Here is a 22,704-nt window from a genome sequence, read left to right as displayed (position 1 = left end):
TGTTCATTAAGCTTTGATCTATCCAGAAGCTGAAGTATTTATTAGAGAAGCTGTTACTGTCACTGCCCTGAAAATGCTAGATAGTGACCTCACACACAAGTTTTATATCATTATTTCCGTGTACAATGTATGCAGTGGTAATTCCTGAACCACTGGAGAATTAACTGACTGTTCCCAAGCTGCCTCCAGGCACATCTATACTTAGTCTTCCCTAAAATAAGAACTAGACCAAAGAGCATGGCATGCTTCTGCACTTGCAGCAAGTACATGCAACAACAGAGTACTGCAAAGATGCAAGGAGAGTCTCGGGCACCTCATTCCACTTTACCAAGTGGTTCCTTCCCTTCCTTTCTGATGCTCACCAGAAAAGGGCCCATCATTCTGGCAGCAGACAATACCCATTTCTAGTAGCCCATTATCCAGACTTCCTTCTGGGCAACAAAGAACCTGACAACACTTCAGGGAGTGTGAAAGGAGTCACCCCTGCTCCTCTTCCAAGAATTTTGATCCATAATCTCTTTAGTCCTCTAAGATAAAGTTCACATTAAGTTATTTTCTGGGCCAGCTCCCCCCAAAAATAGAGTCTAACCAGCCTCCTCTATCATTCTTCACATTGAAGGATACCAGAGAAATTTGAAGCAAAATCTACAGCTGTAGCATATCCCCCAATCTGGATTCAGAAAGATTAACATACTTTGTATTGAGTTACATTAACAAACTTTGTTATGATACTAGGACTGTATCATAACAAAATATTTTAAAAAACAAATTGCATTATTCAACCCATTCAACAGTCTTAACACAAACTATGTAAAGAAGAATGTTTCAAAGAAACATTTCAGGAGTTCCTAAAAATCTTTCCTGAAGTTTGAGAACTTCAAAACAAGACTAACATTCCAATATAAAATTACTTTTTATTTTAATGGTGTTTTTCACCATATAGAAGTTTTTTTTAATAAGCTCTAATGATGATCATTCATCTCTGTTAGAGCAGTGAGACACTCTATTTCCTGAAATCCCTTTCAAATAGACACTCAAGTCTTCAAATGGATTTGAACACAGAATAGTTACAGTCCCACTGCACCATGTTAAAAAACAATTAGCTTAGCATTAATGAAAATGTAAAAGTGCTCCCACTGCCTAAAGTTAAAGATGCCAAGCATAATCAATACAATTGTTCAAAGCAGCTGTATTAGGAGAGCTTCTCTCCACGCACTGTATACAAAGCCTAATAATCTGTTTTGGCATCTCAGAGGTTTAAGTGTGGCATTGTTAATACCCTTCTAACAGCTATATCCCAACACAGCAGTACTCTCAAAGATTACATGGCAAAACACAATGGAATGCTTGTCTGGATAGCATCATGAAAGCAATGTGATGCATACTTGCACCAAAGTATACAAACCAGTTTCTCCACAACATTTGATCCCACAACATATCTACCCCAGATGTTTATGCCTGTTGTTTTAAATACATGTTTTGGGGAATTTTTTTCTTATTTTTTGCTTGAAAGTAAGGTATACAGCATAAACTACCATGCTGACTCTCAGTAACAAGAGGAAGAAATAGAAAATGTGATTCTGAAATAAAAGTTTTGGTACCTCTTTGCAGTGCCAATGTACTACTTTTAAATACAGATATTTTTCACTCAAAAAAAACCCACTAAAGAACAAGGAAAAAAGCCCAAATATCTACATGTCTGTGGCATACACAGCACAGTATCAATCAGAGGAAATCTAAAAAGGTGATGGCATATACTTGCGTTTAAACTACTTAGCAAGGCACTTGAAGCTCAGCCAATACTCTTCTTAGATCCTTTAGGAAGTCTGAAAGTATAGGTGAGAACTAGGCCAGGCTTCTGGTTTTTGCTGAAATTCAGACTAACTTTTTGCTACTGAATTAATGAAGCAACCCTGAGAAACTGGGAATCAGGCCTATATGGTTGTAGGAATGCACAGATGCTGGGATAGGAGATGAAGACCCTACTGCTGACATGCACACTCATATTGAAAGAGACTGGAACATTGTGACTAAAGGTGACTATATTCACTTGACCTTAACATTCCAGTGGGTGACCTAGTTTTGCCTGTCCACAAAATGAAAACAGAGAAAGAACAGCTGAAATAGAAATTTAGTCCTGTTCCTTTTAATATTATCTAAAAACCCCATGAGATCCCTGGCCAGCTCCTGGTAACTTCACATCGACCTACTAGAGAAAAGCAAAACCAAACTATCAAGCATTAGATACGACTGTAATTTGGATTTTGTTTGTTATGGCTGATTAAGAAAGACATCACGGACCTCAATATCGATGTTCTAGTATCACACAAAACTGTGGGATTTTAACTACAAAAGGCAGTGTATTGTTTACAGACTCAGTTTGTTCAGAATCAAGAGATCATTTTGTCACATGCAGCTGCAGTAGATACTTTAAAAAGTAACCTTCAATTTTACACACATAATAAATAGGATAGAGGAGTTTACATATGTGCATTTTGAGCACACAAAGAACATGTTCATGTAAAACCATGCTCTGGAGTGTGAAAATATCTGAAATAACAATGAACAGGGAAACCAGTGTCTGCAGCTCAATGCTGGAGTTTTTATTCTTAGTTTGCTTTCTGATATGTAAGATAGCTTAGAAATCCCATCTAGCATTGTGCAGTCAGAAACTCCTAAAGAATGCCACCACTGCAAGACCAGCTCTGTAGAATCTCTGTATCCTACCAAAACTAATTCCATGCAACTCCTTACCTCTTGTGATCTCCACCAGTGGCTCTAAAAAATCATTTGTTAAAACAGAAATTTTCAGTAAAACAATCTAGTTCCTTACTTTCCTAAATTGCATTGGAATGCTTGTTAAATATATTGTAGAATATACCTTTTACACAATAAAATGAGAATACTGTATGGACAGGACAATAAGGCAACATTACTATTTGCTCACATGTATATACTTCTCAACACGATTATTTCAAACATGTTCAGACTGTTTACAATTTCTGATGAATACTAGAGCCAAGTTAACTGCTTACTAGTGATGGTATTTCAGAAATGAAAGAAATTCTGGTGTTGTAATAACAGACACCTCCAGGGGATGAAATGAGGTTTTACAGAGCCCAATATCCTTTAAAAGTGACAATATAAAAACAAAGTATGTTTGCACACACAAGGACAACAGACATTATAAGGTGCTACATAACCAGTCACACCAGGAATTTCAAGCTGTCTGAAAGGGCAGATCATTTTCCTGGTGTGGATTTGCATACATTGGTGGGTTGCAAGGACAGATAAATAGGTTAAAACTCTGTGCTCCATTTCTTAAGCAATGACAGATTAAGAGAAAATGAAGATGCATCTGAAATGCTCTTACCTGTTGTTTGAGAGCCTCTAAAGATTCAAATTCCAATTTGGCGAGTTTCACCTGGATATCTCTTGGTTTATCAGGAATTACAAAAGCCATGATAAACTTTATTGCTAGTAGCAAGTGCTGTGAAAAAAAACGGAAAAGGAAAAATTTGTTTTATAGAGTTTGAAGAATGGAGTGAACAGCATATTTCTAAATTTTAATAACAGAGGTTTAAACAATGCTTTCTTGTGATACGTACAACACAGCTTACTATAACCACATTAGGCCTCAGCGACTCCGTATTTTTTCTGTTAGGAGTCATCCATAATTTGAATCTAAACACAGATAGTCTGCCTTATTTTCATAGTAATCCTATTGTCACTGTATACTATAACATTCTAATTGAATTTTGTATTTGTGATGCCAGATAAAATAATAGCTTTTAAAACGTACTATTGGTGAATAGGAATTGAATATATTATATACTGCACTCAGTAAATACAGTTTCAGAGTGAATTTTTTACATGTCTATAAATATATATATATATAAATACATATCAGATTAAATTATAACAACATACATATGTGAATGTACACATATATGTATCTTACAATACAAATTAAACAAGCTATTGTAAAAGATATGAACAAACAGAATTTCTGCATTAGAGAAGTTACTAAAATCAAAAACATTCCTGAGACCATCAGAAGAGAACAAAACTAAGTAAAATATAATCCTTAAAGAAGTGGCACACTCATGAAAAGAAACTTTTCAGGAAATGGAGAAACATTCCATGTATAAGATGTCAAATTAGTCATAATTTATTGCAAAACTTTATAATCTTATTTAAGAGAAAACAGTCATGGAGTTTGGTTGAACCTAAACACTGAGAACTCTTTAAATATCACTTAAATATGTACTATCTCACAAAAAACAAATGCCAGACTCTCAAATCAGTAGTTTTGTTTCTTCATATGTGTCAACTGCAATCTAAATAATAAATCTTCTTCTATCAAGGCTTGAGCTGACAGTGTGCTGCACATTTGTAAGCAGGAACTTGCTACTAGCTGAGAAAACCCTGACCAAAATAAGGCAACACTCAAATATATGTGCTTAACTTCAAGCATGTGCTTACACTGCCATGATGATACTCATGGAGGTGCTTAAATTTAGATAGCACATCCAAGCCACTTCCCAAATTCCCGATTTTTTTTAATATAAAATGAAGCAGAGCAGTGTTCCTCTCTGAAATACCATTTTGCTGAACTGTATGGTCTTGATGAACTTGGGCACGTGAATAACAACGTAACAGACCTTCAGATCCCAAATCCCTCAGATTCTGGTACTACACAAGCAAGAAGCTAATGAAAACAGTACAGACTTCACAGGAGCTGCAGTGAAACTCTAAACAAGCTACTATATATGAGTTAAAGTAAAAAGTCAGATTATAGTAACAAGAGAACAATGACAAAGAGCCATGTGTTAATATTTCTTAAAATGTATTGCAGAAACATAGTAGACCTAGGAAACAATCATTACAAAGAGTAATACTTTCTTTAAAGAGGTGAAAGGAAGGCTGAAAATTGATACAATGAAAACACAAAGACTAAAAAGTTAATGAATCAATTGGCTTTGGTTGCTGTGTAATGCAATGGTTAATACCATGTAATTTAAAAAGAAAGACAACAGTACAAAATTCTCTCACTCATTTAGATTTTCTTTTTCCCCTCTAGTTAATAATGTCTGCTACTAAGAAACTTTTCTTCCAAAAAAAAAAAAAAAAAGATGGCAAATAATGTTTGTTCACACTAGAAACAGGCAGCAATAAAACATGTATCAGAGTCAGCTTTGGAGGAATCTCTTAAATGGAAAAAGGTAAAATGTCAAAGACAATAATTGAACAAGACAAACAATACTCCTCTGCAGAATACAGTTGTAAGTAATCACAGGTTGAAGGGGAGTAACTAATCCACAGATAGAATGTTGGTATGTAAAAGTAAAAATAAAGAGATCAAATTGGGAATTACTTAAAACTAAATAACAAAATTGGGCTCAATATTATGCTTAAGACAATTAACAAAAATTGAGGCATTTGGAGAAGGATATTTATTTGAACAGTTACAATGGACACTTACAAAGAGATTCAGCATCACACAATGTCACTTCTAGATGCCTAAAGTCCTTTGCACTTGGGTTCATCTCACATTTCTCAAAAAAAAAAAGAATACAACAACTGTATTTTTTAAATCATACTAAAGAGTGAAAATCAAAGTTTGCAATTGTTATTATTCAAGTACTGCCTCTTGAGGAGTTTTAAAAACATAACCCACACGAGTAACTTTACACTGCAGAGACTTCAAACTAGTTCCAAATTCAAACAGCTTTTAAGAAAATATAACAAATAATTTCGAGGAAGACTGACTGCTTTTCCCATTTTTGATACAGGTGAGGAAGAAACAGAAAAGACATCTAGGGAAACTGGAACAAAACCCAGCAAAAACACTGCAATTAATCCTAGAAAACATTGTATCTTTTCAAATAAATTTAGAAGGGCAGTGTGTTTTAATTGCTTCACTATGTGACAAGTTTTATTGCGGCATAAACTAACTACTTGTCAGAAATCAGTTTTCATCCTAGCACAACCCAGCCAACAAACACAAGGATACAGTCTTAAACATGAAGGCAGAACCTCTGACTCAGTCTTCAAGTCAGAGAAGAATCAAAACTTGGGAGTACAGATATGGGAAGTCACTACTTTTGCCTGTCCCGCTGTCATGTCTGTCCTAGGCATCCACTAAGGGCCATTGTTTAAAAAAAAAAAAAAGAAAAATTAAAAAATTACAGGGTTAGGTAGACCTTTGGTTTACTCCTCTGAATGGCTTTTTAATGTTCTTTTCTCTTTTCCCATGAAAACAAAGCTTTAAGTCATTAAGTGCCCAGGCTGTGGGGGATGTCCTTGTGTACAGAACCTGTGACTTCAGAAAACACATTGGGCTTAACAGACTGCAAATTGAGTTCAAGCCCACCTCATAACTCCCATGAACCTGAAAAAAGACAGCAAACAAACAGCCTCCCATGGATAACTTTTCCAGCTGTTCTTATTTGCAAATTTGGTACACTATTAATAGAACTGTCAAGGCAGAAATTATGAATCTGGGTCATGTGATCCATGAAACCTCTTGAAAATAAATGGATCTGTTTTATTAACAGTTTATATTTCATTTTGAAATTGTAACTTGACACAGGAAATGTAAGTAGTTATTCAAGAGAAGTTGAAGGAAAAAGTAGTTGAGTAGTTAAGTTCATTATATCAGTCACATTCCCATACTGATTTCTTAATCTTGTTTAGTATAACTCCTGCAAGTCAGATCCACAAAAAGCAGGCATCTGCTTTCAAAAAAGAAATGTCTTAGGAATATAGTATAAATCATCAGAAGACAATATTTGCTTTCACTACATTAACACTAGCATGAATATGTTATAAAAACAAAACACTAAAGTTTATCTAAATTTGCTACATTAGTGTAAATGTATTTGTTCAATATTAAAAATGTCTCCTTAGAGCTGGTTTTTGGTTTGGGGTTTCTTGGTTGTTTTTTTTGGGGGGGAGGGTTGTTTCTTTGGTTGAAATCAGGTTACAAATCCAACCATTATTTCTAGCTACAAGCATTAAAAAGCAGTGCTGTTTCCAAGAACATGCCCTTCATGATTACAAGAGGACTATTCCACTGCGAGCAAAACCCAGGGTAACGTTCCCACAAGCTGTAAGCTCTCCAATGCCAACAGCAAAGTCCCCTCTTACTTTACAGTGTGCCAAGTGAGCACACAAACAGCACTGAATTTCTTCCCCCTGATAAATGCAGTGCCATCAAACTCTTGTGGTCCTGTGCCAGGTGCTTGGTGAGCCAGAAGAACTATTCTGTTCTGCAAAGCCACCAACAAGAGCAGAAGCAGCAGCTGTGATTTGCAGCAGTGGGTCCCCAACCTCGCCTCTTCTAAAACAGAAATTGCAAATTAGGGTTAAATTCCTGAAATTATGAACAGCTAATTTGATTTCTATAGTGGTTTTACCACAGCAATTCCTGACAGAAATCTACTGAACTGAAAAAAAAAAAAAAAGGAAGAAAAAAAGAAACACAAGCAATAGCTGTGTTGCTGGTTAGCTGATAAAAGTGCATGCCAAATATCAGCTTGGGAAAACATTAATAAAATTTTGCATCAAAAGCCTACTTTATAATCTATTATTTATAGAAACTTTCAATTAGAATCAGAAATCTGGACCTAGTCCAGCCCAGAACCAGTCCATACTCTGAAGCAAGGTGGTCTGTGGTTAGTTACTCTGCACAAGTGAGGAACCCTCACAAAAGCCAACACTTGAGAATGGCACCTCACCTGGAACCTCTGTCCTTTGTTGGCCTTTGCCAAAGGAAAGCATCACTGCAGAATCGTGTTGCTGTCAGAGCACAAGGCAGGGAGATCATCAGCTTCCTTGCTAGGACTCCAGATCACAGTATTCTGATACTAAAATAAGCTATGTTCAAACACTAAGAATGGACAAAATAAAAACCACCAAACCAAATTCTGTCTTTTAGTGGCAACTGTTTTTAGTTTTGTGGGTCTTGCATCTTTCTGAGAGGAGGAAAAAAGGCAGGAGGAAAGTGAAAAAGAATTCTGTCAGGGGAGAAATACAGGCAAAGAAAAATTTTCATGAAGCTCAGAAAGTTCAATTATATTAAACGGTCTTTAATAGACATCAATAACTTTATGAGCAAAAAATTATGCAATATACATAAGAAGAAAGCATGACCAAATCTTCCTTCCCTCCTGTACACTGCACTGCCTTCAATAGAGAGTCTTGCTAATGGGACAGAATTATCACAGCTGGGGGACTTTAAAAAGGGTCTTTCTTCTGCTATTCCAATAAATGCTGCTTTTAAAATCACATATCCTATATATTATGATTGAATTTTTCTTTCAAAATTTCATTTTATCCACAAACATGTCCAAAATCCTGGGGGAGGGGGAAGGATGGGGAAATGACAAAAAAGTTATTACATGTTAGGTCTATTTCATGGCTTCTTCACCTCTCCCATTAATCTTCTCTTCCACAAACATCCACACACTCACAATCCTAACACCTCCCATAATTTGAAAACTCCACCTACCCTATTTATTTATTCCCAAAGCAGCATAGCCCATTTCCCCCTCATTTCAGCCTCCTCTCTGCTGAAACTCCAGGGAAACACCAGGACTAAAGTGCAGCCTTCCTGCCTCAGATCCAATGACTCTTGCCACTCCAGCACAGTGAAATGTGTCTCAGTTCTCAACTGGAGTACGGGTGAAAAGTTCATGCACTTACACCTCATGTGCTTCTTTAAGACACTACAAAGCACATAAACCAGAGATGCTTCAGAAGCCTGTATTTTTACCAAGCTGGGACAGTCTTCTAATAGGAGCATTCTAAAGCACATTCTTTAGATCAGAGGGAAACTTCTGTCAACCTGCACACTGCTATCTCAGAGCACAGATACAATGCCTCAAAATGACAATAATCTAATTTTTATATATTTATAAATAGCCTATATTTATTACTTTACCTATAGATCTTTAACTTTCACAAAAAGCAGAAGGCATTTCTTTTAAATACAAAACCTCAAAACTCCAAACTTAAAAGAACCTGTCCAGCAGGGAGAGTTTCAGCCTGTCCCATTAAAATGTGGCTGAGGTAGATGCAAGTGAGCAGAAGCTTATTACAAAACGTGTCGGGGAGCGTGAGCAGAAGGCATTATCCGGTCCATTTATCATCTGTAACAGAACATCCGTTTCCTCCTCTCAGATCCTGAGTACACACACACAGAGGCTGCCCAAGGAAACCTGGCAGCTCCATTTCTGCCACAATGTTTCACAGACTGTCAGAAGGGCAGAATAGACCACCCATCTTCTTTTGACTGCACCAGCACATTTGAAACCTAGACCCACTCAACAGAGTACTTAAGCTTATGTTTAGCTTTAAGCACATCTATGAATGTATTTAGGTGCAGAAAAACATTTAAGCCTGAAAGTGTCCAAGTCATTTGCTGAATCTGGATCTTAAAGTTGAATGGCTGAATCACAATGATTTTTTTTTTTCCTAGAGGTGGCTGAATGTGACATGTACTAAATTCATGAGTTTGAAAGGCAGAACACCAGCTTGCACAGCATCTCCTTGCATTTACACTTCAGAAACTGTCAGAGGTAGTGCAGAAATCCTGGTCTGTATTTTTATTTGTATTTTTATTTTATTGTATCGACTGTAAAACACCACAAGTAGAAATCTATGTTGAAAAAAAGATACCAGCCTTTAATATGCAGTTCTGAGGTATATTTAGACTGTAAGTATTAAGCTGTATCATGAGAACCTAGGTTCATTTTAGAAGCTGTGGCCTCTAGAAGCACAGAAACGCACCTTTTTCCAAGTCTGTCTTATGCCTTAAGACTATTGAACTGGTTTCTCTCTGAAGGAGTAAATTTATTATGAATACTACAATTGCTTCATATACTATCAAAATGGAGAAAAGAAAAAAAAAAAAAAAAAATTTTCAGACCAGCACTACTGAGAAAGAGACCAACATGTAAGAAAGGCTTTTTTTTTCAAGTAAACAAAAAAAAAAAAAGAAAAAGTTAAGATAATCTCTAAGGAAACAGATTCTGTGTTCATGCTTCCAGGAAGCAACTGCAGAAGCAATGAGTTAAGCAAAGCAAGAAATGAAATACTGCAAACATCATCTCCTAGTGAGGACGCTGGACTCTTCTGCCCTTATATATTTTTGTACTCTTCTTCTGATTTCAAAAAGATTCTACAAGACTGGTTGAAAAGCAAGCATAGCAAGCCAGTCCTATTTCTGACACTTAGTCCTGCTCTTGGAAAGCCCTAGAAAGTATTTCAACCAGATACAAATTTAAACATAAGTCAATTACATAAACAAATATTTATTAAATCGGGGGAAGTCAAATAAATGAGTATTCTATCAAAAGATAAACTACTAAACTCAAAAGCACAATAATTTGGTCAGTTACATAACTGTGACTATTTTTCTGCTTTATGGCACCATTATCCTTTCTAGTAATTCAATATTTTTTTAAAAAAACAAATTTTCTAATTATTTATAACTTATTTTTACTACTGTTTAAACCACAGCTGCTACATATCTTATTCAGCCAATAATGAACCGAAACATTATCTGGTTTTATTAGACTTTTTGAAAAGATTTAGAAGCCCAACTGTTCTCTGTAATTTTCTCCAACAATAACAATTAAGATGTGAGGCAGCCCAAAAATCTATAGAAATTTTGTCACCAACTTACTTGGCACTGAAAAAAAAGCCACTATTTCATTATTACTCACCTTTTACATATCTGTTCAAGGCTTTTTATATATTTTTTTACACTGGAATTTTAAGTCTACCTTCAGATTACTTCTTCAAGACTGAAGTATGAAAAAAAGAGAGCCAAATGCTGATAGAGAGGGTGTTTCACTTACATACCCAAGCAGCATTTCCCCCTCTCTACAGGGAAATTTTATCTATCACTACAAATCAAGGATTCAACATGTTCTAGGAATACCTGCTGAAAGAAAATATTCTAAGTAGAAGATCTTCTGGTATCAGTCTTCTACACAGACTCCTAATTGACTGCAGCTTGGTAAAAAACAGTTGCCCTAATAATCTTGTTGTATAAACACAGCATATTCTGTGATCCAAAATATTTTATGATACAGCACACTTGCAAAACTGTATAAAGGCCTTTATAGAACTCCAGCATACACAAACAAGCATTTCAGACATGTTACAGGAACAAGATTTTTCTCACATTTGTTTAATGCTGTAGTCAATTCAGGAGACATGAAAAAAAAAAAATCACTGTAGGTGTAAATTTGTCTTGGAGGTTGTAAGTATCTGCTAATGGTTAATTTTGCAGAAACCCAACAGTCTTCAAACTAGCATGATAATACACTCAATTTCTATGCTACCATTAGGTAATCCTGAAATGTTTTGGCACAACGGTTATTTCAATTTATGGCCAGTGTTTAATAGGAACTGGGATGGGAGTTGCCAAAAGCCAAATTAGCTAATGCTGAATGTAATGAACAGCAGAGCTTTGATCATGCTCTGAAATAAATTCTAAGTGAAAAGTGGAAAGAAGGATGCCCATGGAATGAAAATTGACAGTATGATTAATACAAGCCATATGAAGGTGCCTCTTAGCTGATTGCTAACGTTACATATTGGCTTCCACACTGACAGGTACAGTTTATTGTCAAAATGCCCTAATGTTCCACATTAAGGAAGGGGGGGTGGGGAATTGCCATTTTCTATTAACCTGCAAAACTTATACATCTTCCCACATTTAAGTCATACCTTTTTCTCTGTCACAAAGAGATACAAGGAAATTATGGCATGAGCCACTGTCTTTATGCATTATAAGGAATTCTGTTCACCACAGCTCAGAAATTCCTACTTGGTTACCTGACTAGATGACCTGTGATTAGCAAGAAGATATGAAGCAATGATTCTGCTAGGGTTTTAAACCTACTGTTAGTTCAGTGATAAATAGAATTTGTCACCTACTGCAAATATCACAGATTTTAGGAACTCTTTGTTCCTGCCTCAACCAAACCTCATGTGTCCTACTCCAAGCCAAAATGAATGGATATAAAACTTCCAAATGAGCTGTGGACAGATTCAGCAGATATCAAAATGTATACATATGAAAGCAAATCTGTGCTTGAACATTGCTGAATTGAAGCAATCCTTCAACAAGCCTTACAGATGATTTTCCCAAAATGTGGGGTGGTTCTGGAGACTGAAAGACAATTAGACTCATCTGACTTTTTTTTTCCAGTTTATGAACCGATGATGGAAGAGGTCATGTTGCATCTCCATTAGAGCTTTAACTATTTTAAACATTGAAATTTATGTTCTGTCACTCTGACAGCGAGAAACCAGAAAGGTAACTGGTGTTTAGTTTTAAGAGTGAAGTCTCAGCCAGTCATTCCTCAAGATGATGCATACTTTATCTTTTAACTCTAACTGTGAATAACAGGTTCTCCAACTAGATACATTGCATTGTATTTACAGCTATTTGCTTATTTCTCTCACAACTCCCCTGCTTTACATGCAACATTCTTAGGATGTTTTCAAAGCTGGTTCACAAGAACATTCATCCTAGTGAAAAATCTCTTCGCTTCACAACAATAAGATAAATAAAGAACCATAACTGAATAAACATGTTTTAAACAAAACATAGTGTTTCACCACACTGACAATGCATCTTCTTTGAATGAGTCAAGATTTTTGTGTAATGCAAAGCTTTCTTCCTACTGTATTGCATTCACCCTAAGTGGTCAGCTTTGCTCTACTTCGGTTTGAAGTTGTAAGTAAATTCTGCAGGACACGGTACATTCTTTAATCTGGACCAAAAGGTGAATCATGCAATGTTAAATAATAAACAAAGTGTCACAGGCATGACTCATCAGAGAATAAACAAAGGCTATTGTGATATATCACACTCTAATCTGGAGATTAATTGTCGTCTCGATTCCTGTGCAACTTTAATCAAAACAGATTAATTGAAAAGGGTCCAATAAAACTAGCTAATCTGAAACAACTGTGTAGGGGAAAATCAGAACTGATTATTTTTCATATTGGGAACTCATCACCTGCATTTCTTCCTGTAAAAACTAAGGGGTTTTTTTGTCAGAACTATGCAAAGTCAAATAATCCTTTGCTTTTCTATAAAGGTCAGGAGGAAAGCTTTCCATTCAGCTGGGGTATTTTAATTAAACATTGCAGCAGGTGTTTGGATATGCTGCCAACTTCTAAAAAGCTTTCATTAAAACTGTATCTTGAAAAAAAATGAAGACCTATACATCCTCCTCAAGCCCTCTTTATCTGTCTTTTCTCTGGACAGGTATTCACAAAATTATACGCCATTTTCTCTGTTTTGGAACTCTATTACCTGCCCTAGCTATAAAAGGAGTTCTTCATCAAAGCTGCTGGAAGCTAGCCATGCAATTCTCACATCAGCTTTTATGGCCATGGCAGATCCCTGCAACAGAGCACACAGCCCAGAGTTTAGCCTTAGCTGCTGACCTGCTTCAACTTTGTGGGAACATAATTGGTCTGTTCAAGCTGACAAAAAGAGAATCTTTAACTGTGAGCCAAATTCGCTTTTGAGACAAAATCCTGCAGTTAATGCTGAACTCTTTGTGTCATACAGAAGTAATGTAGTTTTGCAGCAATAACACACCTCCCAACTTTATGCACTCAGGTAAAAGCAGCCTAAGAAACATCTCCAGAACTGCTTTTGTTTTTTAGGAGTGTAGAGCCCTTGGAAAGGTGTATTCTTCACAAGAGACAAAGAACAAAGTGTCACTCAGTGATTCTATCAAGTTCTTCTGTCAGCTGAGAAAGTGAATTGGAATGCGAACCTCAACATGAAGACTACAAAGTAGTAATCCCTATACACTGGGATACACATAGCACCATCAGTGCAGTACTGGTCTCCAAAAATATCAGTATAACCCAATGCTTATGGCTTGACAAATTCAGTAGGTGTCTGTGACATCTCAAAAAATTCACATTTGAAACAGAAGTGGTTGTTAATTGAATTCTAAAATATAAAAGGAGAAAGGAATATCAGCAAATACAATAACACATCAACAAATACCTTTACTTAGTCATTTAAGAGGTTTTTTTTTCCTGAGACTTGGTAGTTTGGCCTTTGGAACTACAGTCAGAAGAGAAAACCAACAGTTTATCTCAGTGGTGTAAGAGCTTTGACAACAACATGTAGTGACTACAACTTCTTATCTCCCTTCAAATAGCAAGGCTGAAAGGAAGAAAGAAAGAAAAAAAAAAGGCAAGAAAAAGAGCTCTATTTACAGATTCAATTAGAATTTTAAGACCATTTGGAGCAAGACCAACTTGCAGCAAGGGTTCAGCATCCCTTTGTTGCTATGAAACATTATCACATAGGAATAATCAGCCATAAAAACCTGCAGCTGGCTTGTTCCATAGCAAAAATTATCTCAGCTGAGAAGGACATTTTCAATTTAAAATTAATTAAGTAGGAATTTTGAACATGGCTCTGAAACATACCTCAAGAATCTCAAATTGGTAACACTGAGATGTCAGACAAGACCCTGGACCGTAGTAACTAAATGTGAACAGGTCTTTGTGCATTTATAACAGGCATGCAAGCAGAGACAGGTGGAAAACTGAGACACTTCACACATGAATCTCAACAGAACTGATCCATGCTGTCTTGAGATTCTGAACAGTTCAGAGACTGAAGGAAGAAATCACCTCTACCTGTGACTTTAGAAGGCCTGCTACTAACAATTGAAAAAGAAAAGTATCTCAGCTTCAAAACTCATTCTGGGAATGAGAGAAACCTGTGAAGAGGCATTACCTCACCACAGGAGTAACTTCTAGCAGCAGTGACTTGGGCTTGCTGTGACCCAAGACAATGGTGTTACAGAAGTATGTATCCCACAGACTGAGTTTTGAACCAGTCCTGGGTCTGCACACAGAGACTGATGAAAAGCAGATATTTACTCCCTGAATCTGGGGACCATTTGTACTTAGTGATTTGCCTTGTGACCAGAGATTGAAAAGCAATTCTCTTTCTTCTATGAGTTAAGAAAACACTGGAAATGAAAGTACTCTACAGTGTATTTCCTTCTGCTTGTAGATTAACCAAGTTACTGCTCCTTTTATGTGCTAAGTGTGGGTATGGAAAGATCTTCATGGGAGAAGCATACAGAGAAAGGCAAAAGGATGTGAATGTACAGGACTGAGCAAAGCTGGTACATAAGGGCAAGACTTGCTGCAAACAGAGCATGCCTTAGAATGGACTGTGATGCCCCAGAACCCTGCCAGCTTCACTGTCCCCAAACAGCAATGTAAGCCAGTCTACCATCTCCACACCCTGCTGGCTCCAAAAGGGACAAGATGACTCCTGGGGCACAGAGACAGGTGCTCACCTCTAAAAACAGGCAGTCCTGGTAAATTAATGCAATTAATGTCTTTAAAAGAAACACGTTTATGAAAGTGAAAACACTGAAAGATCACAACATTTCAAATCTTTTTATAAACAGACTCCCTCAAAAGTGACATGAATCTGAACTACAAACAAAACAACATCACTGTGAACAGGCAAAATATGAACAAAATTTTCACTTTGTAGAGACCCTGCCTTTTTCCCTTAGAAGTTCTTTAAGAGCTGTTACTTGAAAGTAGAAATCTCTAAAACCTCTTGGCCTAGATTTTATCTTTTTTTTCCCTTTTTTATATCCTTGACCAAGTGTTGTTTGTTAATCTCGACACACACATCCTTGTGTACAAAAGAAGTTTTCCCCATATTCTCAAAAAGGTTAAAAAAATACAATGGGAGCACTTGTCCAGGACTGCTTGAGAGATCTGGCAGTACTTGATATCTGGGATTTTGTGGTGTAGCATTAAGGAATTATCTTCTAACCTAGTAAATTGTTACACAAATCAAAAGGTTAAAGTCATGTCAGATAACAAACAGGCTCATGAATCAATTTTGCTATTTAGATTTTTTTCCCAATGTCCCATCCAGCATTTTTACTCGGAGAAGAAATATACATATGTCTCAAACACAGGAAAAAAAATTCTCAGTCAAGCAGTATTCAAAAGTAAGACCTTCCAGCGTGACAAAAAGCATTATGAGAATAAAATTGAGTATATTTTTCCTACAAACCGGAGGAATGTGACTACTCCTTGATAATACTGAATTGCTTTGGGTTGGACAAAATGACTTTCCTCTATATAGAAATTTTAAATCCATTTTTATGATGAAGCATTTTAGCACCACAGATACCAAACTACGACACTCTCTCAAGCCAGAAATATTATCTTTACAAGTCACCAGACTAGTTCACTAGACCTTGTTCACTTTCAGTGGGAACAAGCGTATTACCCTCCAATCCTAAAAGTATCTAGATTGTTTTCAGATTTTGCAGGGATGTCAGATGTAACCTAGGAAAGTTCCAAACACTGTACTGCTTCTGCTTTTGTTTCACATGATCATGAAAGCAATGATTTATTTTTTTATTTTTTTTTTACTGCATTTCTGATCTTTTAAAATCAGTTACTCTGTTTCAAACAACATATGACTGAACACATGGCAAATGTGTAACACCCTCTTTCATTCTGGCCCAGATTTTTAGATATTTGAGTTTTCTATTGTTGTTTTGCAGGAAGGGGATTCTTTTAAATAATGTTGCATCTTTCCACGCTGGATTTTTGCTTAACTTCTAATTAAACTAATTTTTGCTTAACTTCTCTCCCACAGACAAAAAGCATTAGGAAATACAATTCAAAACAAAAACATTTGAGGATCACGAATGTCCAAGATGCTTCTGAAGATATAAGCCATTACTCTTCCAGGACGAATACTCAGACTTTGAAACCAGGTAAACAGCAAGAGCGTTTTTGTCAAATTGTGTTGTCTGAAGTGAATATAAAACATGCTTTAGAATTATTAAATATAATTTCTAAAGGAAGAATGCCATTGCAGAGGTTTACTTAATTATCCTGCAACACTGAGAGAGACAACAAGAAACAGTTGTATTGATTGGAGAGGTGCTTTGTTACCCTGTTCTGTCAGAGGTTAAGTCCTTGATCTCATTAGGGACATGCTTGGTTGTTAGTAAGGGTAATTTTTCTGACAATGCTTTGCTTTTGAGGAACACAGATTTAATTTATTTTGGTTGGGTTAAAAGTTCACCTCTCCATTTCTTTCCCTTTTTATTCCCCACCATGCCAGCAATCTTATCTTCACATGGCCAATTCAGTTCTTTTGTCCTTTATTTTTTTAAAGCTTAAATACATACAGCTGACCTTTATTTCAATTTAAATTCTCCTTCATTCTTTTAGAATGTTGTCAAACTTGTTATCTCCAAGAGAACTTGCTGCTGCACAGTAGAAGTAGTCTCTTTTTGCCCCATCAGCAGCAGGCTATGTTTAATAGGATTAATTCAACTGGGCTTCTCTGATCAATCTGTAATTCACACTGCTAGTTCTCAACATATTCCCTTTAGAAATGCACTCTAGTAACTCTTCTCAAGGCCCAAAGCTCCTGAGGTGCTATGTCTCAGGACCCCTCAGTTCTGCCTCTGGTATTAACAATGAGGATATAGCCATCCACACAATTAACACACCACCCCTGTGTAATCCAAAAGACTGATGCACAAGACCCATGGTTTGCATCCAACACAGCAATCCTGGCCCATTGCAAACAGGGTATGGTAACAGTTTCGTATTTAGGTTTACTGCAAGAATGGCAGAGATTCAATCATTAAGGAACTGCTATAAATAGAAAACCTAGGGTGATGGCTCACGTGTTGTTTTCAAGTCTTGTGTATTCTCTTTCCAGATATTTGTATAGCAACCACATTTTAAAAAAAGATTCATTTAGAACCATACAGTTTTCTGAATATATAATGCTGCTTGTAACATTACACATAGAGCTGTTTTTCAGAATGTATACTTGTCTCTCTTAAATGCAGAGAAGCAATAGAGACAGACATTATGTGCTTCAAATATAATACATATTTTCTTGGCATAAAACATTTATATACAGTTTATGAAAGTAAGTCTGGTTAGACTGCGTCACTGGGAAAAAACTGGTATTAAGACCAGGGTTCTCTTGCATTTTTCCATAAGGCAAAAAGGAGTTGCAAAATCCAATTTTGCCAATAAAAACTTCCAACTGAATACAAATTATTAAAAAGCACAATGCTAATCAAAGCTTTGGGCTTGTTTTAATATTCTTTCTTTTCCCTTGCCATGAGACTTATGTTCAATAGCTCACAACTAACATGTTAAAAATGCCAACCAGGTCTGCTGTCTAAAACGCACATGCTCTAACTCTCAATCAATAATAGGTCTAGGAGAAATGACAGAACAGACTTGCACTCTCCTTTGTAGTGCATCATATTTCTTCCTTGTATGCACTTAGATGCTTCCCAGTGGACAATCTATTCTTCAATTACCTGTATGAACTTCTGTTATAATCTTCTGAATAACAGATCTACTTTACACAAAGTAAAGTTGCTTTATGAATTTTGCTTTTATATATTCACCTGCAAAGTAAATCCTTGTATCTGAAAGCGCTTACAACTGAGCAATGCTCCATCATGAAAACAAGGTTTTTAAATTGGCTGAAAGAATTTTCAAGTATACTAGCTTTGTTTTTATCTTGAATGATTGCCAACAAAGCTTCCAATCATGAGGGAGTAGACTTGCGTTCCCTTGCTCACTTACTCTCTGCTTCAGCTTAAATAGTGCAAATAGCCTTTGCTGTTTGTAGTCCATCAGCAAAGCATTCCCTCAGTGCAGAGGAAAGCCAGTTGGGAGCAGCAGCCTTCTCCCTAAGCACACACAGCAGGCAGGGGTGGGCTGTGTGCTGCATGAAGATGGGTGGGAGCATAAAAGCAGCATGACTGACATAAAATTCCTAATCAGGTTCTGGGCAAGCCCATTTTAATCCAGTCCAGCTAAGATACCTGCGTATTCCTCAGTCCCACACACTCCATGTACACTGATGAGTCAGTCTGAGATCCTGCTCTAAACACCACAGTTTTGATCAATGACAAAACAAGCAAGAAGGCACAGATTTATGATTACAAATGAAAGATTAGTGCTGAATGATGAAGCACAAGCTCATCTTACTGACTCCTTCTTAAAATTTTAACACTAATAGCAATTTTTCCTTTTTCCTGCAAGGCTCATTTAGCTATGAAGCTCACATGACAAAAAGCCCTGTATGCCTCATAGCAGAGAGGCAGAGAAAGACTAAAAGTGGAATGAACACGTCTTCCTCCATAGATTAGAGTAACAAATATTATTAAGCCAGACAATAGCTCTGGAAATAAAAAATGAAAAGCAATCCCCTATCACCACATACCTCAGAGCACGAGTTTGGAGATCATATGCTGAAAACCAGGTTCTGAGAAAGTGTCAGCATGCTCTATTTTTGTTGGCGCAACCAGCAGTGCTCTAGTTCTGAAAATCAGGTCAATGCTACTTTTGTACCTACGTGCAGATGCTTGAAATCAGACACCTGTATTTTATAAGTTCTGTCTTACTATACAATATTTATGGTTTGTCCGAGTACTTGAGTCTCTGAAACAGACAAGCACTAATAATAATTACCCTGAAATTAAAGACCTAAAGTTGAATCAATACGTTTTTGTGGAGCAAGAGTAAATTTAAATCATGTATGAGATTTTCTTTCATCTAAGTTTAATTATCTAATAAATCAAGCGTAGCCAAAGCTAGCAGGTTCCACATTCCCAGATGGCATATTGTTCAATTCCAAATGAAGACAGGACTGACTCTCTGCAGGTGTCTATACATCCCCCTTGCCCAGACAGTAGTCTAGGCAACTGGCTTCACACAGATACTACCTTTCACATTGTTAAAGGTTAGGGGAGACTTTCCAATTTGTATAAGTTTAAGAGTAAATGCCATAAAAACCTTACCCGTTGAACTCAGAGGGAAATAAGCACAGCAGCGCTTGAGTAGAAGAAACACTCCAAAATCTTTTTATGCAGGAAAGTCACTTTGAAACATTAAAAACTATAACTTATGAAATATGAGATATTATAGTTCCTAATCTGTTGTGATTACTGAAGCTAACTACCAAAATAGTTATCTTGCTTAGGCTGTGACGTGTGTACTTAATAGGGTCATTTACATGAATGGGTGCAGGCAGAGGTCTCACATTTTACAATGCTGATCTCTCCAGGGCTTCCATACAGTGTTAATGGTAATAAGTTTAGTATTTTAATAAGAAAGACTTCAGAAAACCTTTAACCTGTATATGAAATATAGAATATTAGAAAAAATTTTGTGAACTATTTTTGCATAGGTTTTGCAAAGGGTGCTGAGGCTACAATACTGGAGAATATTTTAGAAAATGTCTCATATATGCTTTGATGTGTTCTGTCTCAACTATTTTAAAATTACTGTATTGTGCTTACACTGGATTATCAGGAGATAAACATTTTTCATAATTTCTGACTTCTGCTAGAAAAAAAACCCCAAATACAGCTACATCTTCACAAACTCATCATCTGGGACATCCCAAACATTCATACATGCACATCACAAGAAAATCGGTAAAGATGCATTGTTTTCAAGCTTCTAGAATGAAATTATAATACACTTAATGTATAATAAAATTACTGAATTAATTTTTTTTCTCAAAACATAAAGATAACTTCAGTTTTCTGGGCCTCTCTCATCATCATCCAGCTGTGCAGGTTTCTCTAGTGCTGAAGAAATAAACATAGAATTGTTTAGTTTGAAGACCTCTAAGATCCTCAAGTCCAACTGTCAGCACAGCAAAGTTCATCATTAAATTGTGCCCCTTAATGTCACACCTACAGGTCTTTTGAATGCCTCAAACGATGGTGATTCAACCACTTCCCTGTGGCAAACAACCCTTCAAGTGAAGAAATTTTTCCTCATATCCAATCTAAATGTCCCCTGAAGCAACTTGAGGCCATTTCCTCTTGTTCTACTGCTTGTGGGGAAGATGACACTGACTCCCACCTTGCTACAACCTCCTTTCAGTCAGCTGTATAGAGTAAGAAGGTTCCTTCTGAGCCTCCTTTTCTCCAGGCTAAACTATCCCAGCTCCATAGTCACTCCTCATTCAGTCCTCACTCAACTCGCACTCCAGACCCTCCACCAGCTTTGTTGCTCTTCCCTGAACTCACTCCAGCACATCAATGCTCTGTCTGTCCCAAAACTGATCTGGGATTTGAGGTCTGGCTCACCAGTGCCAAGTACAGAGGAACAATCACTGCCCTGGTCCTGCTGGCCACACTTTTGCTGATACAGGCCAAGATGCCATTGGCCTTCCCAGCCACCTGGGCACACTGCTGGTTAATGTTCAGCTGCTGTTGAACACACTCCCAACAGTTTCTTTTCTTGCTGAAAAGTGAACTTTCATCACACCAGTATGTCTCCCATCAGAAAACATGTAACTTTGGTTTTACTGGTCCAGCAGCCCCTCATTTACACGGCTGAAGAAAACTCACTCAAATTACAGACAAACAAACACAAAAAGAAAAGCCCACCTTTTGGGAACAAGACCCAGATAACAAGAAATTAATTCTAATTAAAAACCATTGAAGAAACAAAGGCAATTGGGATAAAAGCAGCATTCTGAAATTCCTAAGTAGGTGTTCAGAGATAGTTTTTTTTTGTCAGATGTAGTCCAGGAATTCCAGATCAAAATAGTTAACTTGTAGTATACCCACACACTTCCAACTATTCTCCTACTCTATGAATTCCTAATGCAGGTTAGTGCAATCAAATGTGCTTTTAAGTGACACATTAAATTAGGAGTCTCACACCTTTTTAGAAAACTTAGGTCAATTTACTGGTAAAGCCCTCTGGCCATTAGAATTTCCATTTTAGTATTTCCCATCAACAAGTCAAATGCAAACATTTTAAGCTTCATTACTCTTCAGCAATCCCAAATGCCAGTTTCTTGATTACCTACTGGGTTGTTGCATTCTACTCTATCTCTTAAGCTGGAAGAGGGATTACAGTATTATAAAATCACTTAGAACTTGCATCATAAACGGAACTATTCATACCATCTGTTATACAAGAGTGAACTGTTCTCCCTGTTGAAGAAAAGATTGAGGTTAATCCGCTTCCCCAGTGCTGTGCAGCGAATCGGAAGAGCAGGGTACATTAAAATGCTGAAATCTATAGTTGTCCATTTCATTATTAGACAATTCTATATTATCTTTTCAACAACTTGGATGCACAGCTACTCCAGCACATCAGTCTCATGTCCTAAAAATTTTTGGACTATTCTAATTCTTGAGGCTGCAAATGTCTTTTTTCTTTTTTAACATTTGTATATTATTACCTATAACTTTATTACTTCATGCCCAGATAGTTCAGCTGGAGAATCCAGCCTCTGCATGAGATGTTTAAGACAGTTATTTCAAGTGCTTTAGGTCAATAAGCCAATACTACTGCACTCTTGTAAATGAGGCCAGGATTTCTCATGAGGTTTTACCAATAACTTCAGAAATACTAAATTATTCCTTTCATCCTCTTTGTCTTACCTAACACCACAGATCCCATTAAAAAAAAATTTCATTGTGTTCTAGGAGACTTTATGCAAATAAAACTCTGAACACAGATTCAGATGGAAAATAAAACTCCTACCTACATTGCCATCTTATTGTTTGCAGAATGGAACAATTAGAATTTAGAAATAAATTAATTTTCATGGCAAAATTAAAAACAGAAAGC

The 22,704-nt window shown here is 36.6% G+C and overlaps 1 protein-coding gene across 3 annotated transcripts in view; it reads right to left on the bottom strand.

Moving 5' to 3' along the window:
• Positions 1 to 22,704, bottom strand: part of ANO10 (anoctamin 10) — a 121,396-nt gene that overhangs the window by 37,552 nt on the left and 61,140 nt on the right. For all 3 annotated transcript variants that reach the window (XM_058833333.1, XM_058833334.1, XM_058833335.1), the window contains exon 12: positions 3,374 to 3,490. In XM_058833333.1, coding sequence (XP_058689316.1) covers positions 3,374 to 3,490 — 117 coding nt within the window. The remainder of the gene's footprint in view (positions 1 to 3,373; positions 3,491 to 22,704) is intronic.

This window comes from Poecile atricapillus, chromosome 2, assembly GCF_030490865.1.
Source record: "Poecile atricapillus isolate bPoeAtr1 chromosome 2, bPoeAtr1.hap1, whole genome shotgun sequence".
Lineage (NCBI taxonomy): Eukaryota > Metazoa > Chordata > Aves > Passeriformes > Paridae > Poecile > Poecile atricapillus.
The sequence above is the reverse complement of the archived record's forward strand: the minus strand, read 5'-3'. Positions and strand labels throughout refer to the sequence as shown.